At 41.3% G+C, this 17727-nt stretch overlaps 1 protein-coding gene across 2 annotated transcripts in view; it reads left to right on the plus strand.

Annotated features, from left to right (window-relative positions):
• The first annotated feature begins 15431 nt into the window (after nt 1-15431).
• Nucleotides 15432-17727, plus strand: part of EMC2 (ER membrane protein complex subunit 2) — a 40231-nt gene continuing 37935 nt past the window's right edge. Inside the window, exon 1 of one of the 2 annotated variants that reach the window (XM_027656974.1) lies at nt 15432-15558. In XM_027656974.1, the coding sequence (XP_027512775.1) occupies nt 15519-15558 (40 nt within the window). In that variant the 5' untranslated portion in view covers nt 15432-15518. Of the gene's footprint in view, nt 15559-16022; nt 16054-17727 lie in introns of those variants that run through there. The other variant, XM_027656975.1, reaches the window with a different exon arrangement.

The following is a 17727-nucleotide window of genomic DNA, read 5'->3' on the forward strand; positions in this document are numbered from 1 at the left end:
TCATAGTGGAATAAAGCACAAATAGTTTAGGGCAGTTTTTAATGTGGTATGAAAATCAGGATGTTAATCCTTCTGTTTCAGATCAGTCTTACAGTTAAAACGAAAAGAATGTGCACTACCATCTTTCGTCTTGAGATAGTAGAATGTATTCACCTCTACTTGGAGAAAAAAAGCCATGAAATAACCATAAATTGCTTCAGCAAATTACAGTCTAGACTTGCTGATTTGTTTTAACAACACAAGATATCAAACCCATATGCAAGTATTATTGTTAACTGCTGTTCCTAAATGCCTGTAAACGCATTGTCCTGTAGACTAAGTATCACTGCAGCCAAGTAATTACTTAGATTTTATGTGGAATTTGTAACAGGAAAGGAATATTCGCTATGTCACTTGTAGGAGTCTGGTTTTTCTCTTCCCCTGACATCTTTAGACAGTGTGGCTGGGTCATCACTATCGTTTGACAGCAATGCAGCTTGCAGAAGATGAGAAGGCAATTTGTGGTTAGGTAACACCGACACAGACAGTGAGCTGTGTACCTCCAACAGGAAAACGAAACAGGAGTCAGGCTGCATTTCATTTTTAATCCTTTTTTGTGGTTGTCCAAGTTTATTTTTATAATTCGTAGTACCCACAAGACGTACTCATTTCCTTCAGAACAACAGCTGTGGAACGATGGAGGATTACCTTTGCCGTTTCCCAGCAACTAAGCTTTGCCTCCTTCCAGAAGATGGTGAAAACTACCACGGAGCTTTGCCTCCTTCTAGACGATGGTGAAAGTTGCCACTGACTACAGTGTTCTTTCTTCCTTTGATAGGCTGCCATGTTCAGCCAAGCACATATATATCAATTAAAGGGCAGTCACAAGTTCAAATATAGTTCCAGTGAAAATAACATACAAAATAGGAGTGAAAACAACATAAGAAAACTCTGTTTTTCATGGGCCAAAGGTTTTTACAAACTATTCACTATAAAATAGGCTGGTTCAGCTATTCAAGATTTTCAAAGCTCTGGGCCAAGTCATCCGATTGTATTGTGACAGTGGCTTCTTCAGCTGGGACCTACTGGCTATGTCACTGGCTAATTAATTTTGGGAACTGGAACAGAGTAATTGTGATATGGAATTTCTGTGGTAAATGAGTGGAGTTCAAAATTAAACCAAAAATGTCATACACAAAAAAAATCAAGTAAATCTGTTCCCTACAAGTGAAATGTTGCCAAAGGGCCTTGTAAACATGGAGCAACTGCACCTGCAAACAAGGCATTACCACTCCCTGTCCGCTGCAGTGTAGATTTTGTGGTATGTGTTTGTTCCCTCATGTCCTACATACATTGCTTTCACAGAATATACAGGCAGAACAATGAAGCCAAAGTGATATTCTAACCACACTGCTTCTTCTGCATACTGACCTTTTAAATACTCACTGAGTAGTCCAGCATCTGACTAACCGCACTTAGCTCCTGCAGGAGTTATCCTCCCATCCCCTCAGGATAAGGCAACAATTTTGGGGAGAAATTTGTTCTGAACATAGCAACAAGGCACTTGCAATCTTCTTTATACAATCACTTTTTCAGTCTTGGCTTTATCAAACTCAGCAGATAAATAATGTATGCCCTTCCCATTTCCTATGTGAGATCATGAGTGAGGAGGTGCTTCTTGACAGATGTCCAGGGAGTATTTTCAGAAGTGTTTTTTCAGTCAAATGTAACCGTTATAGCCGTCTAGTCAATTTAGCAGTGGCATCTCAGTTTTCAAACTTCAGCCAGGTTTCTCATAGCTGTGACTAAAGAGGTTCAGTTAGAACTTCCTAACAGAACAAAAGAGCTCTTTTTCTCCACTTAATATTACTTCAACACATTTTTTCTTTTTTCAGTTTCAGAAAAGTAAAAGGCGATGCCTCTCAACTAGGGAAGGAAAAAAATGAGGACATTTTGATAGTCTAAAGAGAGGAATGTAAAATGAAAGTAAGTAACACACAAATCCTAAGGTCTTTGCTTATAATTGTTACAGACATTTAGGTACAACTTCTTTTGGCATCTGTGGGACATCAGGATTTTGGGCAGAGCCTTTCCTACAGAAAAAAAAGGCATTTCTGTTATTGAATAAAGACAGAACATGAGAACAGTGAAAAGGCATTGGTAGAATATCCATGCATACTAGTTTTGACCAAGATTATAAGTTTCAGTTGTTTGCTAAGAACTGATATCATTAACTATATGTAAAAATACAAGTACTAAATCCACAGAAATTACAAACCAAGAGTTACAAAGAGCTCTCATACCACCTCTAGTACCCTAAGCTGTAATTTCTAAGGAACTTAGACATTCCTTGATTTTTACAGTTATAAAAATACTAATTTTCTTGTTTACTAGCAGGGAGAAGTGAGACAATAAAACACATTCTATCTGAACATTACCCACTTTAATACAGGTTGGAACCATCTCATTTGAACTTCCTACAAATGCCTAAATATACCATTCCATCATTTTATTAGTACATAAACTGTGCTTCATGCTTCAGGATCACAGCAGAACATAGTGTGACCCATAGGATGACCTAAGAAACTATGTGTTGGTAGCACACTATGTACTCTCTTCATAACACAATTATGAAATGCAAATTGTCTGAGAGGTAAAAAGACCACAGTGTATAGCTCGCGATGACTTAATATTAACACTTTGGGCAGTATTAACATATTACATCTTGCTTCTGATTTACTGGAAAACTATATTGCAGTGTGTTGCAGACCCTTGCAATTTATAGAAATAAAAATTAAATGTATTGAGTAGGTTCAAGTTCAGTAAATTCACGACCAAATAAATCCCATATGTTATCTGTGGATCTCTTCAATATACTGGTGAACATCAACTACTTCATGAGATCTTACTTACTAGTTTGTCATCAGATTGTAAAACATTTTACCTAAACTGTCAGTAAATGTAAATCTAAATAAATACTGAGTAAAATGAAAGATGGTACTGAAGTTAATGATAAATTCCCTTCATCAGTAGAGACTTTCTATCTCACTCTGTTCTTCAGAAGTAAAATATTTTTTGAGCAATAGTCTGAACTACTTGGCTGAGAAGTGGTCCAGTAGCAACACTTAATGTATGGTGAAGTGCACAGTAGCTATTTTTTATGACAACTTTTGCACATTTTTAGTTCAGAAATAGTTTGTGGTTCATGTAGTGGAATAAGTTCTTGTTCCTTTCCACATAATGTCCCTCGGGTTTCTAGCACTGATACCTTTGAGAAGAATGTTGTGGTTGAAACTTTCAGTTGCTGTACTAATGCATCTCTGGTACTCATTGTAGAACTACTGTGCAATTGAGGGGAAGACAGTAACAACTATTATTTTTAGCAGTCATCTATTTGCCAAGCAAAGTGCTGATGACTAAATAATTTGTTACACATGCACTGGTCCAGATTCTGCTTGTCTTTTGCAATCAAAGCTCTCCTTGATGCGTTTAGGAGAACTGAGAGTGCAAGTATAGCCAATTCACTCCCCTAAACATTGAAGGACATATTTTTCTACTTTTCTATCCACTGAGCATGAGCATACCCTGAAAATAATACTAGTAGTATCAGTCAAAGAGTGAAAAAACATTTAATGAAAGTGAAAAATTTTCCCTTAGATTTATAACAGGCTTGTGCAGGCAGATAAAATATAAAAAATAAATACTCAAAAAAAAAGTGACAATCCATATTAACATCTAAAAGCAAGGATGCCACAAATCCTCTGCCACTCACAGGTCAGTGTCTGAGCTCTATTCCTTTGATCTCTGCCATATCTCTCAATTCACATTTGCTGGTAGTCTCATTCACTCTTCTTCTAAATGGTATCCCGTGACTCTGTCTAGGCTAGTAAATCAGTGTTCCCAGGAAATTAACTGCCTCCACCGTTAAATTGCCAGAATAGTCCCTGGGATGGCTGTGTCCAAGGCTAGCTAGCAATCTCCCAAGTAATTCAGGAAGTGCCGAAGCCAGAGGTCATTGCTGTTTGGATGCAGCCACCGTGTCTGACCCCATCAGACCACAGCCTCTGAGACCTCATCCAAGGTAAATGCAATTCTTTCACTAAGAATTCCATCATATGACAGTCTGAATAGCATTGCCCACAGCCATGGGCTTCTTTGTATTACTAGAGAAGTACATGAAGTCTCAATAACGCCCTTAATTCTCACTACGAGGGGTCTTCCACCAGAAAGGTCTCACATCCTGGCATCTGGATCTGAGTTCAGGTCCTGGGATTAATTCACTAGAAGCAACTCCACTGTAGGAGTGTCATGGAGACTTTTATCTCATAACATCCAGATGGTTCTAATTATAGTAAGAGGTGATCTAGCGACGAGCTCTCACTTCTGTTTCTGTGATGCCAGTTTGCCAAGAGATGTTATGAGTGTAAATGACAACTCAATATGGTTTCTTACACTAGAGAGGAGCTGTTAAAGTGTACATATTCACCATTTTTTCCCTCTTGTCACGTAAGCTGTGTTGCTCCCTCATCAGATTTTCCATCTGTGCCTTGCTTTCAGAAGCTGTAAGACAAGCAGTTGTTCTGCAAGGAAGGGCTGTTGACATCAAGCTGTGTTTGAGGCAGGTCTAGAGTGCAGTTTGAGATTATAACTTCCCTTATTCTTTGGTTCTTTTTAGAAAAGTTGTAGTTAGACAAAAGGTAGTTGATTATTTTATAGAAGTGCTTTGGTTCCCTGATTAAGTCTGGATGCATAGCTACTCACAATCATCTAGAGATATTAAAATTTAAGATCTGGAGATGACTGAAGCAGAAATTTAAAAAATGATCATATTAATTTATTTTTTGTGGCCTTCAAAGATGTTAAATTTTACAGATCCTACACCAGCGTTCTACTTACTGACCTCTAAGGACACATTATGCATTTTTACATTCACTGCTACCTTTTCAAAAATGGCAGTTTCATGGAGTGGCAAATAAGTCATAAAAAAAGACATGCAGAGGAAATAGTTAAAAATAGACAGCGGAATTAATCACTGGACTAAAGGAAAAATAATGCATTTTTAACTCATACTTCCAGCACTATCTCATTAAAATACCTCTCTAGTTGGGTATTTGCTTCATCTTCTCTCAATGATATTAACATAAGTAATTTTTTATTACTTAGGACACAAAACAAAAGTAGTGGGTGTATGAAAATACCTGGACAGAATATGCCCTTGAATTTCCAAAGAAAGTGGATGTATGCTTTCACAGTTTTGGAAAGGCATAATATTCCCTTCAACACTGTGCTACTGGCCTTTACCAAAAGTTAGTGAGATGTGAAAAAAGACCGAAGAAGTGCTTGCAGATATATTTTAGCATAAAAAGTAGCTTGTTACAGAATTTAGGAAAAATTTCCTCATGCTTATCAGCCTATACAGAAAATGAAATAATATACATCCTTTTGATAGTAGCTTGTGAAGAACTATATACTAAAATGCATCATATGAGTACCTCATACAATTTATTATTATTGCAACAGGTTTTTAATGCTTGTTTGAAAGTTGTTAACCACTGAGTGATAAATACTGGATCAATTCTGGCATTCAGAGAATGGGGCTTACAAGCTGCAGTAAGGTCATAGATGATACAAATGTACCCATTATTTGTCCTTTCACCAAAGAAGTCAGTGTGTAAGTGAACCATAAGAGGTTCCTTAAGGGCCCTGAGGACCACGGAGAAAGCTTATGAGCATCAACCTGGGAGGCATTGGCAGGATATGCAACATGTGTGTTTGGAGCAGATAAGACACACAGAACCTTGGACAAGCTGAGATCTTTATTCCCCCCACTAATAACATTCCCAATAGGGTGCAGGTGCCTCCTGTTATTTTGAGGAATTCCATCTAGCTTCCTCTGCCAGGACGTAGGAAGCCAAATATGCACAAAGTGCATCCACCCAGTGCATACTATTACAGCCTGTAACAGTTGCAGAATGGTGGTGGACAATTCACTGGGAAAACTGGAGGCAAGAAGGCATGGTTTCCAGAGTCACTTGAATGCCAATATTATAAATACTATACATATGATGATGACCTGTTTTACCTTTTTACAACACATGGGAAAGTGGAGGTAATTTTATTTATTATTGGGATAATATCTGGATACTGATGAACTCATTAACTGATCTGAAAATCTGGAAAGGACTCCCAAAGGTCCTAGTTCAAGAGACTAGGGAAATTAGGAAAATCACACTGGAACTTTAGTGTACAATAATTACAAGTTTTTCAGGACCACTTTATGGTCAATAGCATTTTTATAGCACCTTTTGTTATTGAAATTCTTCACATTTTTTCTTACTTACTTTTTCTGCCTTCAGAGAAAAGCATGAGAAGGACAGAAACTGTTTTACAAAAAGCAACACCACCTGTTTTATTATATGAAATGTAACACATATACTTCTTTCTCCTCTGCATATATACACCAAATAAATATAGCCCATATGGCACTCTGAGTATGTATATGCTCACATTCATACCACACATAGTTATCGTTTCAAGAAGTCACCTGCTAACTTGTGCTATTCTGCAAACTGGAAGTGCTCCTACTGCTGCAATACTGCACTGTGGAAGATGCTGATCTGTAGGACAGATGTTATTCCTGATAAATTCTGATAGTGTATAAAACATTTATTTTTCTGCTGAATTAAGTATTGATTTAATTGGAACTTTTTCTGCCTCCAATTTTGAAATCATGGAACACTATTTCTAAGGCTTCTACATATTGCTTGGTGGTTTGCAATATTTCAGTAATGTCTTTCTGTTTCATTGCAAATGCATTTATAGCAATAAATTGTTCAACAAACACTGAATTTTATTAAACTGGCAAAATAAGTGATAAAGAAAGCTAAACAAGCCCACAGTCAGCTGTGCCAAAAACAAACAAATGTTTTCTTTTAAATACTAAAATAATGTGCAAATGAGGTTTGACAAAACTAAAATGCAGAATAATTCAAAAACTGAAGTGTGTATAAAATTAAAGTTCAAGAGCAGAATAGTCACACTATCCAGCTGCAGTTCCACTACAGAAGGGATTCAACATTCCGTGTGTAAGGAAATCCTTCTGCCATTTTCTCCTATCCATGGGCACAGTGTATTGCTCCTTCAATAACTTAACTGAGCCTTGTCCCTGAGCTGGAGTAAAGACCCTCCTTTTTTAAAGCTTTTTTAGGGTTAATTTTCCCTGTCTGTATTCACCGATATAGAACCAGAGAACAGTAGTACCAGCACAACTGAGGATGCACTGTGCTCTCAGGGATGAGACAACAGGTCTGGCTGGACAAGACAGTCAACTCTTTACACCAGTCTTGCTGCCTAATCTTACCTATGGTGTAAATATGGTCCCCCTAGAAATTATGCCCTCTACAGTCTTTTCCCTTTGCTTTGTACTTTCCCTTCCCATCTTTTCTCCCGTGAGTAAGTGTGTAAGAAGAGGGGACAGCCTTGGCCTTGCAGTTGCTGAGCTTCTTCAGCGCCCACGGAACGACCATCAGGGTCCATCCTCTGGTCATCTGCAGCAGCACTGCCATATTCATGTTGATCAGCAGGCAACTCACCCCACAAAGCCTCATTCACACCCATTTCGGTGTGAAATAAAAATAGTTCGTTCAGTGTTTTGTTTTAAATTAAGTAGATATAGTTTCTCCTAATTTCCTTTTCTATCCTGTCTTGAGTACTACAAAGCTACAGTTTGCATTTTATGGTTTTATCGTGACTACTCATATCCAAGATGGGTAATGCAGAGGTGAACACTGAAAGGCAAAGCAGCTGCAGTCATATTAGAAGGGAAGTTACAGTATTCTTTTTCAATTGAGTAATAGGAAGTCATAGAAACATGAAATCCATCTCCTAATGCAATCACTCCTGTTTTGTCTGTTTTTAATACCCTCCAGTGACAAAGACTCCATAATTTGCCCAAGCAGTCTCTTACAACATTTAATTACCTTCATCATCTTTTTTTCCTTGGTGGATTGCAATTTTCCTGAAAGTGGGACATAGTTATGGCTCATACAAAAGATCTCTTTGACTAGTCAGGGCTTCATTGCTTTCTTTTAAGTTGCTCATCTTGTTTGAAACATATATATGTTTCAAAAGTTCCTGCCTGGAAAAGCACTTCACTTCATGCCAGTGAAGAACTTTTTTCAAAGACACTCTTTTACAAGTCTGGTGACTGCAAATATTATATAGGAGCAAAGGGGCATTGTTGTTTCCTTAACTCACCAATTAGTAAATTTATAAAAACTTGCAAATATCACTTCTCTACAATGGTGAGAGAAAGGAAGAACATCATCAGGGTGAAGAAAGAAGATGCTCAGAAGCTTTGTGTTGAGAACTTTAATAGCCCATTCTCTAAGAGAGAGATATTTCCTAAAAGCAGGGTCCTCTGTCCCATTTTCAGTGGCTGCAGCAAGCTTAAGCAAGGACAGGATATATTCCTCTATGGAGAGTTCTTCTAACTAAACACAGACATTGTCAATGAAGACATCTGCAGCTGAGTTAGTCCTCTTGATTCCCTTTACAGTTAATGGAAAGAAAGATCTGCTTTTGGTTGTGATTCAGCTTATGCCCTGGACACCTTCTATAGGATGATATGCACCTCATAAATGCATAATTTAGCTCCACTGACTATAAACTGAACCTGAGATCAATAAGTTGTATATAGACATCTAGACTGCATGCATTTAAAGTGAAGTGAGAGGAACCCTTCTACTGCTGACTTTTAACAGGAATAGTTTCCATGGAAGGAGTCATTATTTGCAGGCAAAATCACAGCCTTGTTTTGATTAACTTTTTTTTTTCCTGAAGCTGCAGTCTGTTAACACTTACTCATGCAGATTGTAATGATGTATTGTATATTCTTTTTAAATCTTATGTAACAGCTCTAGTGTGTATCAATGTCAGGGTAATTAGAATCACAGTTTTGACTATTATGAGGCATTTTGAGTTTGGCTTGTGCTTCTAAAATGCTATTTCTGTCATTTGGCAGCCACATTGCCAAGGATGTGGGGAGATGTGTAAATGATTTACTAAAGTTTCTATCCCAAGTCAAAGCTAGTGACAGCCCAGGAAACTCAGAATTCTCTGTTTTCGTTATCCTTCCATGAGAAAACTTCCTCCCCCTCTCAAATTTTTCTCCCAAGATCAAGCAAAGAGGACAGAAATTGAGACTGCCTGGTAGCTCGGGGTGCGATTGAGGCTGTGCTACAAAAAGCATCTGCTGAGAAACTCCCCAGACCATCTCATGAGGCAAGGTCAGAGTGCATGGCTCTGCACTTGCTGAGGAATACCTGCTATTGCAGTGTCCATATTCTACTACTGCTCTTCAAGTCTGTTTCTGTCTCCACAAAGAAGTCCCAGGCTGAAGAAGAACTGGACAAAGCAAACAGAAGATTAGCATGGAGAGGACTACCAAGTGTCTAAATTCAGGATTTTGTAGCAGGGTATGTAGTCAAGTCATTCTTGGCCATCTAATGAATTTCTTTTGATTCCTAGTTGAGCTGTTTCATATGTTTGTTGTGCTCGTGGCTCTGGTAAAATAAAAATACAGCTCAGGAGGCTGCTGCTAATACTCATGTGCTTTACTACTGCAGTGCTTGTGTTTCCTGTAGCTCCTCCACACATGCCTCATTCTTTGGACACAGACTCTACTTTTCTAATCAGTGATTTGAGTATGAGAGCAATTGGTTGGACTGGTAAAACAGCAACTAGCTGACAGTGTGGAAACTCATAAAAATTGGCCAAGTAACCCTGAACAGTTTGTAAGGAAAATGAGGGGTTAAATGACAAATAACAAAATATACACTGCCACTAAGTTTCTAAGAAGTCAAGGCAAGAGAAGGCCTAGAATACCTAGAAAAATTAAAGTTTGACACCTCACAGACTTATCCAAACCACAGCAGGACCTGGCAGTGTACGTTGGTGAGCAGCATGCAAAACTGATGTCTGTGCATACCAAATAGCAAGATGGTTAAAACCAGGAATAAGGAATTTCAATTTAGATAGTTAGATTGTGCATAAATGGGTAGTAAGTCCTTTGTTTTGCTTTAGGAGTTTAGGTAAGTTACATGAGCTCCCTGTATTTTGATTTTCTCATCTCTAATATCAAACTGAGAAACATGTATACAGAAACTGGTTATTTTCCTCAGTATGAAGTGATGCCTTGCTCAAGGAACAGTATGGAAGCCACTTCCACATCTGCTGAAGCAAGAATGGATTAGCTATCAAGCCTTCACCATCATTTTACCTTGGCAGGTAGGATAATCAGTCCCTGTGTTCACTAGGGTTTATCTTTCTTTTTAACGGTAGAAACACAAACCACTGTATCCATGAATAAAACATACTGTCCTACAAAGAGATCATTTTCTCTCCAAGTCCAGTGGTTGTCCAGACAAAGTCATCTCAGAAACACCACAAAAATAATGAGATGTAGCTGAACACAAGGAGAGAACTTGGGAAAGAGAACAAAGTTAATAAATAAGGACTGGGGGAAAGCACAGGAGAATTCTTTGTGAGACAAACACGTAGTTCAGAAATGAGAAGATTTTTAAGTGGTCAGGATGTCAGGAGGGCGTTAAAGAAACATTCCGAGAGCAGACTTCAGCCCAGGGAGAGTGCTGTAATTCCCCTAACTTCAGTACAATTTATTTCAAGTCAGTCAAAAAAGACCCCAAATGTATATGACACACTACTGCAGCTATGAGGAGATGAGTAACCGGGAGAGGGAGAGGTGAGTGCAGGAGGGAACATCCAACCCTCCCTGAGTGCAGGCCCACAGGCCCACAGGCACACAGCTGCCTGCCGTGACCCCACCATCCTTGAAGGAAATCCATGGAACCTGCTCAGCTGCAGACCCCCGGCCCCCAGCCCTCTCTCTGGCTCTTCCCATCCGCTTCCCCTAGAACTGATGGCTTGGCAGTGCTGGCATGTCTGCTGCCCCAGGCAAGGGGCTTTCTCCAATCCCACTGCTTCTTGTCCTCTTTTCTAGTGCAAGAGAGAAGGTCTCATTCCTGCAGCCACCTGGGCAAGACATTTATTTCTTCTGCTCTGCCCTCAGAGGGGTATTGCTGCTTGCTATGGCAAGAATGAGACTGCCAAGCCCTGCAAGCCTGCTAAGTAGAGTGGAGCATCTGCCTGGGAAATGGAATAGAAATTGGATAAGAACTGTGGCATTAGATCAGCCAGTGATGTGCAGAGACTGCTCCCTCCACACCTGGCGCAGCTGTCATGGAGCACTGGGGTGGCAGGGCCTGACTCTGCTCCCGGCAGGGCTGGCCCCATTCCTGGTGTTCACTGGGAGAGGAAGGAGGCCAGCAGGAGTGGAGGCTGCTCTGGCCTGATATCCCATCCTCACCTCCCTCCTGACCCCAGCAAATGCTGGTCCTTACTGCAAATTTGTTCACTTTAGCTATGGGAAACAGCAGCTTCCAGCACCAAATTTAAGCCTCTGCACTATATTACAATTATTGTATTCTTACACTTCTTTAATGCCCACAGGTACAGTTAAGCCTCTGCAAAAATTATTAATTAAGCTCACAGAGAAGTGTCTTTAGGACAGCAGTGTCAAGCTTGTCAGTTAGTCAGCTAGTAAACATGAACTTTGAAGCATATACTACCTTACCATATGGACTCAGAAACTTGGATCTGTGGTGTTTGTTCATCTCACGCCCATTTTAAAATCAGTCTCAGAAGGCTCTCAGGGTACAGTTTAGAGTATCAACCCATAAAGGAAGTGTTGTTTGACTTGCTTAAGTATTGTTAACAATATCAATTCATCAAGTTGATTTATATTTCTTGTTTTCTCCAGCTTTCCGAAAGTGTCTCCTCTTTTCCTTTTTTCACGGCATGCTGAATGATGTGATTCTGGCATGTTCTCCAGTTGTGGTTGTCAATAGCCAGGAAGATTTATAGCCTAAGGATTGTCCTTTAGCTTAGGAGTCAGAAAGAGGGAATTAATTTTAAATTGGCTGTAAATAGTAACACTGAATTAAAAATTAAAAATCATACTGCTTTGCTATGTGTGTTCCAATATGTAATAGTTTGTACTGGTCAAAATGATATGAAAATGCCTCAAAGTTTTCAAGATGGCTTACAAAATTTTTATTTGGCATTTCTTTTTTGGTGATGCTGTGATAAAACTTTAAAGCATGTTAAAATGTTCTCCTCTATATATCACCTGTCATAGTAATTCCCTTAAAGTAGATGTATTAATTTATTTTCTTACCTATTTTTTTCACTTTGGTAAGTTTTAAATTTGATCCAAGAAAATATCTGAACTTCTAACACTAATAGATGAATGCCAAATAGGGTCAGACTCAAAGGCACCTACATTAAAGTGCAAAGTCCTTAAATTGATTAATGATTCAAATTTTTTGAATTCCTTATAATTTTCATCCACTAATTTAACTTCTGGGACTGATCTTTAGCATCACTAAACAAGACAACAGTATCTTTAAATGGTCCATACAGAAAATGAAGTTTGTCCATATCTTGCACAGTGGGAAAGTGCATCTTAACAAGCAAATGAATCATTGATTCACACAGAAGATAAACTGTCACTTTATTCATTCACAACATACACAGATCCTACACGTGTACATTCTTCCTTGTGCTGTGACTGTCCTGGAGTTATTTTCTCCTATGTCCTACCTACTAGAAGGATGCCACCACCGATACATTAGTAAACTAACACCACCACCTCCACCCCCATTACTGAACTAAAATACATCCTAGACCCTATTTAGAAGGTGATGACCCCAAATGTCTCTATATGCCCCATATCTCATGCACAGGACACAGACTTCCATGTTTTGCTACATTGGTAAACTGCAAGTTAAATTACTATGCTTTTTTTCCTTGGCTGGTATCACTTTTCTGAACCATAACTCTGACGGGATTATTACTGAACTGGCTCATTGGTTTCATAATAAATGAGAAAGGTTTTTTTAATAGCACACCAAAAATATTTTTTTTTTTATTTTCATTTGGTAATCTGTAGAACTAGCTGTGGTACCCACAAAAAGTAAGTGGTGACTTTTCTGCACTTTTAAATAATCCCCTCAAAAAACCTGTGCATTTACAACTTAATATGTGAGATTGAGATCATTGCCTTTCCACTCAGTTCCTGCAGAAGTGGCACAAGAGCAGAAAATGACAGATCCAGAAAAGAGATTTCACATGACTATTCCCTTTTTAGAGCATTTTAAGCTTTATTAACAAAACACTTTAAACTTTGAATTAAATGATGAAGCTCCTTGGCATAAGAAAACAGCTTTAAAAACCACTGTTTTAGTTTCCAAGAAGAAAAAGCTTAATACCAAAAACATTTCTGTTTCCAACTATAACAGTATCTGGCATAAGGGGATATTGTAACAATAATTCCCATCTCTTGGTGAGTGTGGATGGTTTTCTACTCCGCAGTAAGAGCAGAGGTATGCAGTGGAAGGGTCAGCCTTGAGCTCGACAGAACACAGTGTATGTGATTTTAGGCAAGTCGTTCGAGACTATGTCCAAGAAAGGCAGGAGGCAACACTTACAGTGCATAACTTCAGGACCCGGTCTCGTCTTACAGTGCAGGTGGAGGGCTGCACGTCTCGGGAAGGAATCCAGAATAACTGGGGAATTGCCTAAATCTAGCTAGGAGAGAGATCAGAGTTATTTCTGAGAACAGTAACGAGACTGAGCCCCTGTGGGGTACTGTCTCCAGCCTCTTGCCGAGACGAAGTTGTGGGCAGGTGCAGAATTATAAAGCTAGATGTCCAGGGAACAGCAAGTTCAAACCCCTCCCAAACACTTCAAACACATGTTTCTGAAATTTCAGCTCCTTCAGCACTAGGTGACAGCTGACAGGGCTTTTAAAAGCATCAAATTTTGGATTTATATGCTTAAAAGTTCTGTCTGTCCCACATTAGGCATTATAGCTAGCTCAGCAATCCAGCAGCACTGAACTCTGCAAGTTAATTTTTCATTTTACCTCAGCTATTTCAGTGTTACCCCGTAATGTGCAGAGCAGGTGTGTGCTAAATCCTTTATGGATCTAGCCTGTAACCATTCCATAGTCACTCCTTTACCTGTAAAACAGGAATAGCAGTTCCCTACTCATATACTATGAGAATAAATGCATAAATGTTTTTGGAAATGTTCAGATAATACAGACACTGGCATTTTAAAATCACCTGGAAGTACAGCTGTGCTATACAAGGCCTAAACAATTCAGTCACCTAGAAAATCAAAAACCACTTTAGAGGAAAGAAAGTTTAGGCATACACAGTATTTTTAGATCACCATTTGAATTCCAGTTGAGGCCTTTTAGCTGTCAAAGTTGTGACATTTAATTACACTGTAGATAGTATTAAGAATTAGTAGTTTATTCTAGTCAGGGGAAGGAACATAATGAATACACAAACAGCATTCTTGATTCTAGAGTTCATTTGTTGGTGGAGCTAGGGGATTAATTTTGAGTATGGAGTCTGAGGCATTTCCCATAAGAGACCTTATCAGAGTTAAATGTTAAGGTAATTATGTTTCTGGTGATATTTTCTAAAATCCAGTGCCTTTTGCATACAGAATCACAGAAGCAATTATGTTGGAAAAGATCTCTGAGATCCATTCCAACCTATGACTAAACACCTCCATGTCAACTAGCCCATACACGAAATTAAAAATCCATCACTTTTTTTTTTTTTTTTAACATCTTCAGCGGAGGGGCATTTATCTGCTGAATACATTTATCCGATTTCAACAGTGAAATCGGGATTGAAACGGGAAGCCTCATTTACTAAGAAACCATCTCTGTGTCTGGTAGTCGGCAGAAGCCGTGATGTTGGAAGATAAAACCGCGGAGAGGACACAGAGGTGGGCACGGCTGGCGGCCCACAGCCCCACTCCTGCCCGTGACCCCCTCAGGGCTCCTCCGACCCGTGGACACGAATTTGTTATGTGGTGTTTCACTGCCCATGGCGGGTCTGGGGCAGCTGCAGAGAAACCCACGTTTCATCCTTGACGGGTCGTGGCGCCTCCAGGATCCCGGGGCAGGAAACACTCGGGCACTTCTCACGCCGGACCCAAACCACACCAGGCGCCTCCTCGCGCGCCGCGTTCCAGGTGCACAACCTGGACGTGGCCAAGTTATGTGGAATATAAAACAGGAAATTAACCTGCAGCCCTCAGCTTGGGCTCAGAGGTTTTAAACCCGGCAAGGCCCCTCGGGCGGGACAGGACCGGGGATCGTGCAGGTGCCCCGTCGGTGGGGCCCCGGAGCGAACACAGACCGGCACAGCCCCGAGCCCCGGCGGGGCAGGCGCCGGCTGCCTGGTGCTCCGGCCCCGCCAGCTCCAGCCCTTCGGAGGCTCCCGTCCCACGGGACGAGGCTCTTCCCGGCCGCGACGCCGCGGGCGGGGGCTGCGGGAGCGCGGCGAGGGCAGAGGGGACGCAGGGCCGGCCCCGCTCCCGCCTCCCGCCAATGACGGCCGGGCCCGTCAGCGCGCGCGTCACGGGGCGGTGCCAAGATGGCGAAGGTGTCGGAGATGTACGACGTGACTTGGGAAGGTAACGCCGCGCAGCCGGCGCTCCTCTCCCGCGGCTGGGGCCGTGCCGGCACCGACCGGCCCCCGGGGCGCGGGGGTAGGCGGCGCTCCCGGCGCCCCGCAGCGCGGCGGGCCCGGGGTGGGCCGGCGGTCCCCAGGCAGGCCCGAGAGGCTGGGGCGAGGGGCGGCGGTTCTGCCTTCCCGGGCTGACCGGGTGGCCGGCCCGCCTGAGCGACCAACAGTGCTCGGCCCCTCGGTGCCCGCAGGTCCGGCGGTGAACGCGCATCTCACCCGGAGCGCCCTGCCGGCCTCCCTGAGCCTCCCCACCGGGTGCCCCCGCCCGCCGCCCCCCCTGCGCGGGCCCCCCCCCCCCCGCCCCCGGGGGCGGGCCCCCCCCCCCCCGTCCCCAGGGCTCGGACCCCCTCCCCGTCTCCAGGAGCCGGTGGCGGGCCCTCCCGCTGCCCATTCTCCCCCTCAAGAACACAGCGCCACCAAGAGAAAATGGCCTCTTGGCTGGGTCAGCAGTTTGTGTCATAGTTCGTCTCTTGGTGAACTGAAAATTAACTTGATATTTTCGTTAAATTTGATGATAAGCATTTCTGGGGGAACTCTCAAGAAGCTCTGAAGTGACACAAAAGTTTTTTAAAATCCTGCCCCCTCGGGTCTTTGTCGCTTTCATGTCTGCTTGATCATAATGGTGATTTACTTTTCATATATCAATACTGTTTGAGGTTTTCTCGACATTCTCAGTGGTCCTTCTTTCATAACCAGTACGTGTTCATATGTGAGCTCAAGGCAATGCTCAAGCCCATTGCAGTCTCCTATCAGGAACAAATCAGTGGTTCTCTGTAATTTTGGCCATGAACAGGGAACCTTTAGCTGTGTACCGTATGCTACACACATACAGTAGAGAAGATAATGCAGAGAGAAGCTGTGTGATCGTCGGTTTTCATTTATTTACTGCCAATCTGTGAAGAAATAATTGAGTAATAGAATAATTCCCCAATCACGAATCATTACTTAGTTTGGTTTTGTAGATAAGAGGAGGAATATTGAAGGGGATGTATTTTAGCAGATGCCTGTAACTTGCCTATTTAAATAGTGCCTATGCTGTCTTTCTTGCACTTTTTTTTGTAGGACTCTGAAGCAAGACAAAATGGAGTTTGGCACATTAAGTTTTTAGCTCAAATTGCAATAATCTCAGAAAATATATCAGCTGTTATCGAAGAAAATAGTACTGTAACTGGATGGATAAGGATGAAGAAGTGGACTTGCTTACCAGTCTGTCTGGTGGTCAGTTTATAAGTAGTGTTGCTCTGGTATTTGCTTGCATCACCATGATGTCATTGACTAATTGGGAAAAGCTTGGTTGCCTTTTCTTCTGTATCTCCTGTGAAAAGGTGTGTGTAGCTCAGCTTGGATAGAGAGCAGGCAGGCTGCTGTTTGGGAAGGGAGATTGCAAGTTGTAACACTGCTTGTGTTATTCTTAGACTTACCCAGTGCTCTAAAAAACCTTGTGTAAAAAACTTTTCCAGTTTTTATTTTGCTTGAGCAGACATTGTTAAAAAACCCAGGAATTTAGGTGGGGTTTTTTTTCCTCCTATTGTTGTCAGGTACCAGTGATTGAAAAAAGAAATGAGATTTTTTCGCAGGATGGGTAATGTGCACTGTGGACAGATCTCTGTGCGTTTAGATCTAGTTTTTTTGGCTGAGAGCATTGTGGAGTGTATCCTCTTATGTAGAGGCCAGGTGTAGAATGCTCAAGGTTGCTGCTTTTGGACTTGGCTACTTTATGCTGAGATTAGCGTCCTACTCTTAGAAATAACCTCCATGTTCTATTTCCAAGAGTTCTGATTGACATCTGTGGCACTGTGTGTATAGTTTTGCATATGGGTGTGTAGAATGAGAAATTTTGGAGGACCAGCTGGTGAGTTTTATCATATCAGCTTCTCAGTTGGTATCTTCTGTCTAAATGAAAGAGCTGGTGTGTAGGGGAAGATCTGTGTTAGTACAAGGGGCTGTCTCCACTTTAAAAGCACACATCTGAAAAATTCTGGGGTTTTTAATCTCTGTTTTAAGAGATGAAAAGTAAAGTGGAGTCCTGCAACAGGTCATGCAAAGACTCTTCTTAAAGAAGAAGGTTTTTGTCTTTTGTCTCTGTGAGCTTTAACAGATCCCTGGTGCAATGAGG

Source organism: Corapipo altera, unplaced genomic scaffold (genome assembly GCF_003945725.1).
Source record: "Corapipo altera isolate COAL_440 unplaced genomic scaffold, ASM394572v1 52b, whole genome shotgun sequence".
NCBI lineage: Eukaryota > Metazoa > Chordata > Aves > Passeriformes > Pipridae > Corapipo > Corapipo altera.